Source organism: Eptesicus fuscus, chromosome 12 (genome assembly GCF_027574615.1).
Source record: "Eptesicus fuscus isolate TK198812 chromosome 12, DD_ASM_mEF_20220401, whole genome shotgun sequence".
Lineage (NCBI taxonomy): Eukaryota > Metazoa > Chordata > Mammalia > Chiroptera > Vespertilionidae > Eptesicus > Eptesicus fuscus.
Genome location: NC_072484.1, coordinates 85,766,022 through 85,778,447, shown reverse-complemented (window position 1 = coordinate 85,778,447; position 12,426 = coordinate 85,766,022). Strand labels below are relative to the sequence as shown.

The 12,426-nt window shown below is 37.9% G+C and overlaps 1 protein-coding gene across 1 annotated transcript in view; it reads right to left on the bottom strand.

Moving 5' to 3' along the window:
* DCC (DCC netrin 1 receptor) overlaps nt 1-12,426 on the bottom strand; it is a 566,817-nt gene that overhangs the window by 218,147 nt on the left and 336,244 nt on the right. The window contains exon 10 of the mRNA XM_054723604.1: nt 1,452-1,600. Within this exon, the coding sequence (XP_054579579.1) occupies nt 1,452-1,600 (149 nt within the window). The remainder of the gene's footprint in view (nt 1-1,451; nt 1,601-12,426) is intronic.

Here is a 12,426-nt window from a genome sequence, read left to right as displayed (position 1 = left end):
CCTGTCTCTTGAAACTGACAGAGAGTTTGCCGCCGTTTGTGTCTGCCTGATGCTGTGAGGCAGGCTGGGTGCTGCTTTCAGCCCTTTGTAGCTGCAGAAATGAGGTGCTGAAGGTCAAGGTCACTGAGCAATCACAGCCAGTTTGCTCCCGAAGACCCATTATTTAGCTCTCTGCTAGGATCCTCTCACTCACATCTATCTTGGCTAACATCATTTTGGGATTTATTTAAATGGATTGGTGATATGCATTATTGAAGAGCTAAAATATGTAGAAAAGTGGATAGAGTAGGAAGATGAAACTAGGAGCTAAAGGGCAAGCACAAAAAGTGGAGTGAATGATTACATGGGAGGGGCTCTTAGCGATTCTTATTTTACAACATGACTTGGGAATTGGAACTGTTTCTGAATAAAACTGCTGCAAAACAGTTTTTAAATGAAAAAACCTCGATCACGCAGTTTATGGGGAAGCAGGAGGACCACAGTAAGCTTGGAAACTTCACAATGACCTAAGAACTCGGCTGTCCCAAGGTCACCTCTCTGTCTTTCCCATGTAACTACATACTTGCCTATACAACTTCTCCCACATGAAGTTGAGAATCTGGAAGTAAACATCCCAATAGTCATAAGCCCCAGCCAGTTTTGCTCAGTGGATAGAGCGTCGGCCCGTGGACTGAAGGGTCCTGGGTTTGATTCCGGTCAAGGGCATGTACCTCGGTTGCAGGTTCCCCAGCCCTGGTCGGGGTGTGTACAGGAGGCAACCAATCAATGTGTCTCTCTCACATCAATGTCTCTCTCTCTCTCTCCCTTCCACTCTCTCTAAAAATCAATGGAAAAATATCAATAGTCATATACAGTCACAAAGGAGAACTGCTGAGTCTCGTGATTCTCCCTATGACTCAGTCACTCTTACTTTATCTGAAATCCAACTGGCTTATTTTCAGATGTCTGTACTAACCACAGATTGGGGGAAATGTAAGAAGGAGGCAGGTAGACTTCTGTAGTAAGGTAGACCGAAAAAAAAAAAAAGTGACAGGTGACAGTCTGATATGGGGAGAAGACAGACACACCATCAAATAGATAAGAATGAAAACAGCAACTTGGGTGATGTCATTGACGAGAAGATAAATCCTCCCTTAGGGTAAGGACTGAAAATACAAATGCTTCCTGGGACCAGATGGGTTAATACAAATGTGGTTCCACTGGCCTGGGCACCTACAAACTCACACAAAACACTGGTATCCTTTCTGATTCATCTCATTACCCATTGGCCTCTCTTAGCCCCAGAATTCAATTAAATTGCTTAGCATTTCAAGTAACAGGTACTTTAAAACTGATCAGCTAATTAATATGCCGGACACTGGACTAGACATCAGGAGCTTACAAGCACCTATTTCTCCAGCCCTAGAGCCAAAACAACAGGTGGCAGCAGTGGGACCCATTCCCTCGCCTACCTGTTCCTTCCCAGTAGACACCTCAGTGCAGAACAATCTGTAACCTTGAACTGGGCCATTTGCATAGGCAGGGGGTTCCCAGGTAATAAGAATTGAGGTAGGTGAGGTAGAGACAGCTTGCAGGTTTTCTACGGGCCCTGGAACTTGCACTGTGTACAAGAGAAATGAATTAGTACAAGAGGGTTCTCTTTCTTCAAACAATCAGAATTACATCTTTTACGGTTTGAGGAAATTATAGCAGCATGTAGTATCTTTAAAACCATACAAAATAAGAATATAAAACCATAAAACACACAGTAGTAACATTTTAGAGTTATTTCTCATTTTCATATTCAGAAGAGGACTTATATTCATCTACATTTCTTATTTCATTTTACAGTTGAAGAAACTGGTCAAGGAGTATAAGCGACTAGGATAATAGGAGGAAAAGATGGCGTTCTTAATCGAAATTCTTAGTGTGGAAAAAGTTCCACTGTGCCAGTGTGGCTTTGCCTGTGTCTTGCTCATGACTGTGGAGGGAAAAGAGAAACTACCACGAGAATACCTGGACATCTTGGTTCCACTTATCACGCCAGTCGGCAGCACGGCTATGGATAATTGACCACACTCATTGTCTTTAGTCAGCATTTGAAGGTCTTGCCCAATTCTGGGTCCTTTATATCAATTGTAGGATTTAATTTTCTATTTTACTTTCTAGTATTCCATTTTCTCTCATAACTATTAACTCAATCAAGGATAAGTAACTTCCGCATCAGAGTAATTAGACAGCACAGGTCTACATTTACTTAAGCAAACACTGTGTCCGGATGTATTTTCAGATCCAGAAATTTTCAAATGTTAGAAAGCTAACATGGTGGGTATGCAGAGTTTTATGTAAGATCCCTGGTTGGGTCTGTGGTAGTACCCTGTTATCAAATCATATATTTTCAACAAAACATATGATATTCACACCAAATAGAATTATTAAAGCCTACCCATAGTCTAGCATAAGATCAGGTCTGGGTAAAAAATGAGTTAAGAAAATCCTTCAGATTCCAGCTCTGCAAATTTTGACCTTGTGCCTAATTTTATCTGTGCAAATATACCTAAGTATAACATGTATGGATTGTGAATGGAAAATAGCCATGCTATTACAATCTAAAATAAATAAAGTTTTAGCACTGCAAGTGTAACTATGTTAACTTAACATGCCATGTATGTTCTTAGGTACCACCTAGCTTTGGACAGCTATACATTAAACACCCATATTACAGTTTTGCGAGTCTGAACTTCCATAGCAAGTTATCATATGGAAACGTGGCTGACATATCTAATGATACCTTTCTTAGATCTGCCTGGCACCTATGTCTTGGGATCATTTTTCAGAATTTGTTCCATGAAATCTAACCGCCTTAAGGTATTACTGCTCACACATTCATTTGGGGAAAATAAATATATTCATGTCAGAAACACACATTTTATGTCACTTTCACATATTTTCCCACTAGTTGCCAAATCTTGAGAACCCTTATTACTGACAATTGTATTCTTTTCACCTTTAAAAATGATCGTTAAGAACTTCTTAAAAACGTATTTAGAAATTATTTTAAACCTACAATTTTAACAATGAGAGTATTACAAAGAACACCCACATTCCCTTTATCCAGATATACCCATTGTTAACACTTTACTCTATATGTTTTATCATTATCTATCTCACTATACATATATAGTCTTCCTTTCTATATATATTTATAGATTGCATTATCACCTATTATATATAGATTTTATGTGTAGTAAGTGATAAATGCTACCTATAACCTATATAAATACATATTGAGAGACTATTATTTGATAGATAGAAAAAATATATATCTATATCTCTCTATTCAGATTAAGTTGTACACATCTTAGCTCATTTTAGTGCATATTTCCTAAGAGCTAATGTAAACATGAATAATATAGTTATTAATTTCAGTGCATTTCATATTCATTCAATATTTTTATCTAATCTTCATCTGTATTGCAATAGTGCCAACTGACCCAATGTTGTTACTAGATGTAGCATTTCTCTACCTTTTCCTCAGCCGGTCTCTTTAGTCTGTTTTAAGCCGAAACAGTTACAGAGCCTTTCTTTATCTTTAAGCCATTCATATGTTTGCAGACGATAGTCTTTTTTTAATTAATAGAATGTTTCTCATTTTGGATTTGTCTTTGTTTCTTCATGTTGAATTTAGGTTATACATTCCGGCCGGAGATAAAACATGAAGAGATGTCTGTCCTTCTCAGGGCATCACCTCCAGAGGCACAAGACCTCTCTCAGTCACTCGGATGTGAATGTTGGGTACCTGGTCAAGGTGCCGTCAGGTTTCTCCATGGTGGAACTAACTGCCCACCCTCCACTCCCACCCCGACTCTGACCCCTGCTCCACCACTTTCAGCTAATAAGCAATCTGTGGGGAGGTGACTACAGCAGGACCAGGTAAATATCATGTTCTTTAGCAGCTTCCCTTAAGAGTCAGCATCTACTCATGGTTCTGATGGAATCAGTCTTTACCTGGGTGATTACTTTTCTGTTCAAGCACTTCTGCTGAATTAGCAACTTGCCACTCAGCATTCGATTATAAGCAAGAGCCCGTATTTTTCTCTATTTATGTATCTATTATTGTTACGGGAACATGGGTTCCTTATCATAGTCTACAATTCATTATTGTTCTTAGTTGTGGGGAAGCACAGGACTTGGCTGGAAAGTCTGTGAGGAGGATTCTCCGAAAGGTTGGGGACCTTTCGGAGAATCCTCCTCACAGCAATCAGGAAACATATGTGCGTGCATATACATACATATACAAATGCATACGTGCATACATATACTAAAACAAAGGTAGGAGGCGGCAGCCCCTACCTTGACTTTTCCAAACAAGTCTGATCCCCCGGGCGTTTTGCTGGAATCTCTATGTTTAGTCTTTAGTCCCGACCTTGTAGAAGCACGTGCTTTCTCAAGGATGCTTACTCTGCTGATTGTATCCAGAGGTTAATTTTACTTTAAGCTGTTGTGTCAATAAACGCTAAAGGAGGCAGGCAATCGGGGCTGTTTTGGTTCCTAAAGCCAAACAAGCCCCTTAGCCTTCTCTTTCACAGAAACGTGCATCAGAAGAATCTATTCATCCGTTGCTCAGGGTCTGCTGGTCAGCCCCGGCACTAAATTATTTGGGTGTTTGAATTGTGCCAGATTTGGCCAGTGGGGCCCCCTTGAATCTTCTGTCCTATGACATGCCCCATCCTTTACAGGAGCACTTCCTTTCTTCCTGGCATAATATATTATAGGTCCATCTTGATCCTGCCCCGGCTCTGGAATCACATTTCTCCAAAGATTTCTGGTTCCTTTCTCGGGGAATGGTATCCGAGACAAAGGTCAGGGTGTTAGACTGCTCATTGCAGTTCGGTTGTCCTTGCTTCTAGATCCTTTCAGTAATCAGGAAACATATGTGTGTGTATATACATACATACACAAATGCATACATGCATACATATACTAAAATATACAGATACTTATGTATATCTCTCATGACTCTACAGAGACGCCTCCTATTTCAAGCCATCTCTACATGGTTCATTATTGCATTCCCCGTTCTTCTTTATGCGTCCTTTCTTCCACAAATAGACCTCTAGATCCCAAACAGTTGCACTTTGAAAGACATTGTAGGAGAGCACCCCATGCTGCTATTCTTCCAGGAAGGGATCATTTGTCTGGAAAATCCCCTCTTCTACAAAGGGGCCTTCGGTAGACAATACTGAACAACAGGGAGTCTTGCCTTGTGTCAAAGCTTATAGTGATACAATTAGAATTAGATTATAACAAAGGAGGCATTTTGCTTCATGGGGGAAAAACAAACCAAAGCAAATTAAAAACTTGCCCACTGACATTTTCAACTGGATTTGCAAAGTACAATATTTGAAATAACAATATGAAAAATTAAACAATTTGGATGCTTCCATAATTTCACAAAGACAAAGCAAACAGCTCATGAGGGAACATTTCTGACTTGGAGTCCACTATTCTCCTAAGGAAGGTAGATGATAAAGAAAGGAGGAGAACTGAAGCTGAGAGACCTGCTCTGGCACATGTGAATGTGAGGGGTGCAGGGTTTTGGAAGCTCACAGAGCATATCTGTTTAGCCCAGTGACATGAAAAGTATTAACTGAATGAGTTCCTGCTCACTGCCCATTGGCTAACATGAAGGCACACTGCTTACTACTAGCATGGCTCATTCTGGGAACAAAGACTAAGGTTTAAACATGGCCAACGCCAAGGTCCTAATTCCTTCTGTGTGATGTTACACATTCAAGGGAGGCTTCCCAGGGTAGAAGCTTTCCCAGGAGGACTAGGAGAGAAGTGAGTGTATGGAAAGGTGTGTGTGTATGGGGCAGGGAGGGGCGGGGAGTGGATGTTTGAGGAGATTCTGCTGATTTGCTCCACTGGAGCAAAGGGGGGTAACGGAAAACCACTAAAATTGATTTGAATTTTTGAAGAACAAGCCACCTGAGAAGCTGAGAGGGTTGCCTGGCATGGTAGGAACCAGGGATGCACAGCCTGCTAAACTAGGACTAGTTGGGGGCATGGGGATCAGACATGCCAACCTCACAACCACTTCCATCAGGCCTCTGGGAAGAAGAGACCACAGGAACATCTGCAGCTCAAGGAAAACCCCACAAGAACAAACATGAGGCCTGATTCCTCCCTGCTGAGCCCGGCCATGGCTGCTAGCGTCTTGGCTCTTGGTCCAGAGAATGGTCAGAAACCTCCACTTAGTTTCCCAAATAATAAGAGCAATTCTCTTCTCCGCAGGGATAGGCACAATGCTAGGTATACAGACAGTATTTAATAGATGTAGTCAAATGAACAGCTTTCCATACAGTTCCCAAAGGTTACCGTAAATCACAAGCCTAAAATAAACTGTGTAGTCTAACTCATTTGATGTGGTTTATTCAGCATTGTCACTGCAAGTGATCAGAAAACAGTGTTTCCTCAACACACCTGGTGAGACCTGAAGTTGGTATGTACGTCCGTGTTTGTCATGTGCATGGAGCCTGTGTGCACTCTGCACACAGTGTAATTTCTTTATGTGCACATGTAGCTTGGTCACTGATGGGAAAACACCAGGCAGTAAGTACTATCATTTGGATTCAGTTCACACTGGTAGTGCCTACTCTGATCACCTCTTAATCCACTGACTTAGTCTCCTCTCTGAGTGGTCATTAGATACTATCAGGAAAAAACGTGTGCCTAGGTTTCCAGAATTTCAAGCAGAATATATAGACATCTGAATTAAAAAAGGGCATTCAGTTTAAGTACTTTCAAACAACTGTATGTATTTTCACCAGTTTCCATCCACATAACATTCTATTTGCTGTTCCAATGTTCCAATGATCTTTTTCTGAGAAAAGACTGCCTTTTACTACTAAATTATTTCCTACTTTAACTTTTTGTTATAAAATAAAATGAAAATATAATAACCTATGCTGTTCTGAGTGAATATAAACATCAAGACATCAAAGAATCACCATCAAATCATATTTTTATCATCTATATAATTATTTATTTTATCCAGACCCAAATACTGCCTGCCTGTGAGATATTCTTCCTCACAGCATTCATGGCTAGTACCAAGACTATTTTTCGCATAAACTATTAAATGCTTACTCTTCTTCACAATAGTACTATAAATTCAAACTCATACATTTCCTAACAGTTTCCCTTTGATTTATAGCTTTAAAGTAGGTTTGTAGTTAATATATTGTGTTTTATGTTCATTGTGGAGGTATGTTTGTGTATGTATATATACATGACTATACTTTCTTATTCAGATTCATATCATAAAGTATACTTAAGAATAACTTATATGGCTTTACATCTGATTTATTATATGCACATTAGAAAGAGAGAAAGAGAAAAAGAGAGACAAAAATGTTCAACAATGGAAATTAGATGTGAAATCAATACAGTTAACGGCTTCTGCCTTCCATTTCATCACATCTTAGTATGTCAGTCAAGAAAGGTAATGGGCTTAACTACTCATCATTTCCAAGATGTCTTTAATAATCACCACTGATCCCTTCCTTTGGACAATAATTTTGTGGCAAACTGCATCTAATTTCTCTCCATCTCTATTCAGGTTACCTATTTCTTCAAAGAATGGAAAGATTTCAGAATAGATGCATAATCCATGCAAGTAACTCATCAATCAATGTCAGCCTAACCAACCACCTTTTTAAATTTCAATATTGCGTTTCAGTAGAAAGTCATTATAATACCTGTACCTAAGAAAAAATTAAATATGCCAAAGTAAATGAGATGTATTACATGTCACTATTTGCAAGGGGAACAGTAATTTCTGACTATATATAAATTTATAATATATCAGAGTACTTTATAATGAGATCTTATTGCATATTAATCTCTAAAATGGCATATAAACGTTAGCTGAATTTTTATTAAAGTAAGAGTTATCAGACATAGTCATGCTGAAGACAAGATGTGTGTGTGAGGAAAGAGAGGGAGAGAGAGAGAGAGAGAGAGAGAGAGAGAGAGAGAGAATATATCATTGTTTAATGAGTTCTAATTGATTATGATTAGAGTCAGAAGTATGGTTTCTTGTTCCTAATCTACTTATAGGAACCAGTCCTTAACATCAACGAGTCCATGGACCCTCTGAAATTGTATAAACGTTTTTGAGAATGTAATATGTGTATTTTTGGAGGTGTAGGGTCCATAGTTCCCATCGTTCTTCAAATGTTAGCTCCCAATGTATTAGATAATATCTCTGTTTTATTTTAGTTTTGAAAACTGGTGCTTATTATCAAATCACTTGTACTGATTGTAAATTACTTCATGATAGAAATATAGTAATAATTTCACTTTAAAGAGACAGCTTCAACTTTTAATAAAATGCTCTTGGTTTAAAAAACTGAAATGTATGTGAATAGATTTTTATATTTCATTTTACAAATTATGGTCAAAGACATCTGAATTCATCTGTTTTAAATCACTAAATATTTTAGGTTTTATAAGATGTTAGGCCTTCTGATTATTAAGAAATCACATAGCATATATTAATTAATACCCATTTTTCCTTTCTCTTGCTCTGTTTCTATTTCAATGTATATTTATCCATCTACCTTTCTGACTTTTCTGTACTGTAATGTGATATTTGTATAAATCAGACTAAAACCTAAATTATGATTTATCAAATATATAGTTCTAAAAATATCTTGGGAGTTTAAATAATCCCTTTCAAATAAGAATGTGAATATAAGATTTTCATAGAAAAAGCTTTAGAAGGATCAAGATATGCCACTGTCTTCATAATACTACATAAGGCTGATGTCTTTTCACCATTATGCTGATGTTTCTCAGCTGGAAGTCTGAAATGAAGACAAATGTTAGTGTCAGAGAATGTGTAGTTGAACATTTGAATATTTAAAGTCTTTTCTAAATGACTGTGCAGTATAATGTGTCCTACTGTTCCTAAATCATCAATTTAACAGTCACCAAATCCTTTGTTTTAAGAACTACTTTAGTATCAGTGCATTTAAAAATATATATCTCATGGGTTGTCATTCAAATGATGACCTATAATTCAGAGGTCTTCAATTCCGATCAGAATTCTGAGGATGAGTCCACGTCCTTTTGCATTTGTTAACTTAAAAAAGGTTCTTGAGTCCACTTGAAAAAACTAGATAGCCAGGGACCTAAGTAATTATCTGTGGAGATCCAAGTAGATTTACACCATGAAGCTCTCTTATTTAAGCAGCAGCTTCCATTGCCACTGATCTCCTCACTGAATCTGCTTCCAATGTGAGGCGTTGCTGAAACTATTTGCATTTATTGATAATAAAGTGCATGCTTTGATTGCCTCTTTGATTTTTTCCTCCTGTAGTTAACAGCTTTAATGATATTTCTATGAAATCTTTTTCTATTCTGTATGGGGAATGCAACATCAAAAGCCTGCAGGCAATGTAATTATTAACATAATGAAACCCCCTCTTGACTGAACTATAGGTTGTTAGAGATATGACAGTAATTTGGCAAGAAGAAGCACAAACTATGGGGTACGATTTCTGTTACAAAACCACATAAATATGACAAGATTTGATTGGAGGAAGCAGTTATTGCCTAATAATTTTATTTTGGGTTTTAAGAGGTGCTATCTGCTAACTCACAATATAATCAGCTGTGTCATTATGTGCTTTTGTCTGCATAGATATACCCATAAATCTATACACATATATAAAATGTTTGTGATATAAATGACCTAACTTACATATTATTTATATAGACACACATCTGCATATATGCTCATACATTGAGTGATGGATATTTTTGACAGCACAGTAAGAAAAACTTTAACAATCCTCTTTGAAGAAATAGTATTGAAAGTAGTCTTCTTGTGATTCATCCTAGAACTCGAAGCAGTTTGATAAAAAAAAAAAAGTGTTTACAAGAATTGACTTCAAAATAAGGTCTTTTCCATGTGGTTCCTCAGATTTTTCACTAACATAGCCAAGTAGTAATAGTCTTGGCAAAGCATGGAGAGTTCTTTTAATTGCACTTTAGAACACACAGGCACTGCCTAGAAATGTAGAATGGGTAAAGTACATTTCTGACTGTATAATTGAGGTCTCAAACTATCTAAACTGGAGACTTCTAAGTAATGACAAAAGCAATTGTTTTTATGATCTAGAAAAATTGCCTAAGAAATATCAAACAATGGAGCTAAAAATTTAAAGTTTCAGCCAAATGTGCTTAAGTTTCCATATTACTAAAGGCAGTTTGATGTCGTATAAACCTAATGAATGGTACTGACAGTTTTCATTTTAAAAATTTTCTCCCCAGAATAGCTTGGGTTTGGCTACTTTCCATTATGTTTAAATTTTTAGATAAAAGTATAAGCAGATTTTAAAAAATGATCATCCTTTTTATATGTTTAGCATATAATGCTATTTCCAGTACTATGAAATATTTTATTATGGCTGCCAGAGGGGAGGGGAATTGAGAGGTGGGCAAAATGGGTAAAGCCGTGGTAGGCAAACTGCGGTTCGCGAGCCACATGCGGCTCTTTGGCCCCTTGAGTGTGGCTCTTCCACAAAATACCACAGCCTGGGCGAGTCTATTTTGAAGAAGTGGCATTAGAAGAAGTTTAAGTTTAAAAAATTTGGCTTTCAAAAGAAATTTCAATTGTTGTACTGTTGATATTTGGCTCTGTTGACTAATGAGTTTGCTGACCACTGGGGTAAAGGGATCAAGAGGTGCAAACTTGCTGTAACCGGTTTGGCTCAGTGGATAGAGCGTCTGCCTGTGGACTGAAGGGTCCCAGGTTCAATTCTGGTCAAGGGCATGTACCTTGGTTGCAGGCACATCCCCAGTGGGGGGGTGTGCAGGAGACAGCTGATCGATGTTTCTCTCTCATCGATGTTTCTAAGTCTCTATCCCTCTCATTTCCTCTCTGTAAAAAATCAATAAAATATATCTTTAAAAAAAAAGAGGTACAAACTTTCAGTTATAAAATAATTGTCATCTGGATGGAATATATAACATGGTGACTATATTAACACTATCTTGCATATTTGAAAGTCACCAAGAGAGTTCATCTTAAAGGTTCTATCACAAGGAAAAGAAATGTCTAAGTTTGTATGGTGACAGATGGTAACTAGACTCACTGTGGTGGTCATTTTGCAGAGTATACACATATTGAAGCATTATGTTGAGAACCTGAAATTCATATAATGCTATATAACAATTGTGGCTCAAAAAGTTAGAGAATTGCAGTGTGGGCAAAGGAAGGACAGGTGAGTTCAGGTGTGAAGGGAGAATCTAGTGAGTCAGGACACATGGGTGTGCATGAGACTGATGGGTAATGGCCTTGACCTTAGCCTTTCTGGAACAGAACTTAACAAGTTGGCAAATGGAGAGAAAAACCAGTTTGGGGAAAGCTTCAGATGATAAAGTATTTAAGTAAAATGTATTTGTACTTAAATACTTTATCATCTGAAGTATTTAATGGCACAATTAATGTTATATTGGGGAAAAAAACTCACAAGCATGGAATTATTAATTCACTTTCTTTTCTACTTTGTTAGCATTATCAAAAAAAAAATCAAATAATGTCCTACCAATTTTAGGGAAATGTGGTGTGTGGATTTAAAAACCCCCACAAAAACTCTTCTCTAATAATAGCGTATCCTTGGGCCAAATTACTTAAACACTCTGCACATCATTTTCATTTACATAACAGGGCCATTATAAGGATCATAGGAGGCTACATAGGAAGTAAAGTGTTCCAAGTAACGTGGTGGTTGATATTACTGTTTCCTGAACTCGAGCCCCTTACACTTTTCCACAGTTTGGTTCCCTCATCAGACAATGGAAGGAAAGAGTATTTGTTCTTCTTGGTTCTCGAGGTTGCTAGAAGAACATGAGGAGGTGATGCATGTACAAGGCAAATGGGAAGCACAGAATTCCATACATGCGTAGGGCGTGGTCCTGACCTGGATTACGTTTACAAACCATAAATGGCCAACAGCGTACCTGATAAAAGAGCCAGGATCTGCCTGGTGTGTCATAATACCAGATATAAGTTAAGCCTTCTAACCTCCTCATAAATTCTCTGCAGGGTTACTTTTGTTGTTATCCAGACCAGACATTTAAGTTTATTCCTATGGAAGAGCCTAAGCAGCGAATCCCAGGGAGGGGCAGGCCTTTCACGTACTTCACACTTATTTGAGACTTGTATATCCTTCAGGGTGGTCTTTCTGTACACAAAAATATCACTTCTCTGTGATATGCATCACAGAAACAGTCTTCAGCAAACTCAGTGTTCCCCATGGTGATGATGTAACTTTATCCCAGCAACCTCTCTCACGTAGGCTTGTCTTATGGCCAGTGTGGGAAGAATCAATATATGATGTTGGTAGTTTTAATAGAGCAATAAAATGGCAT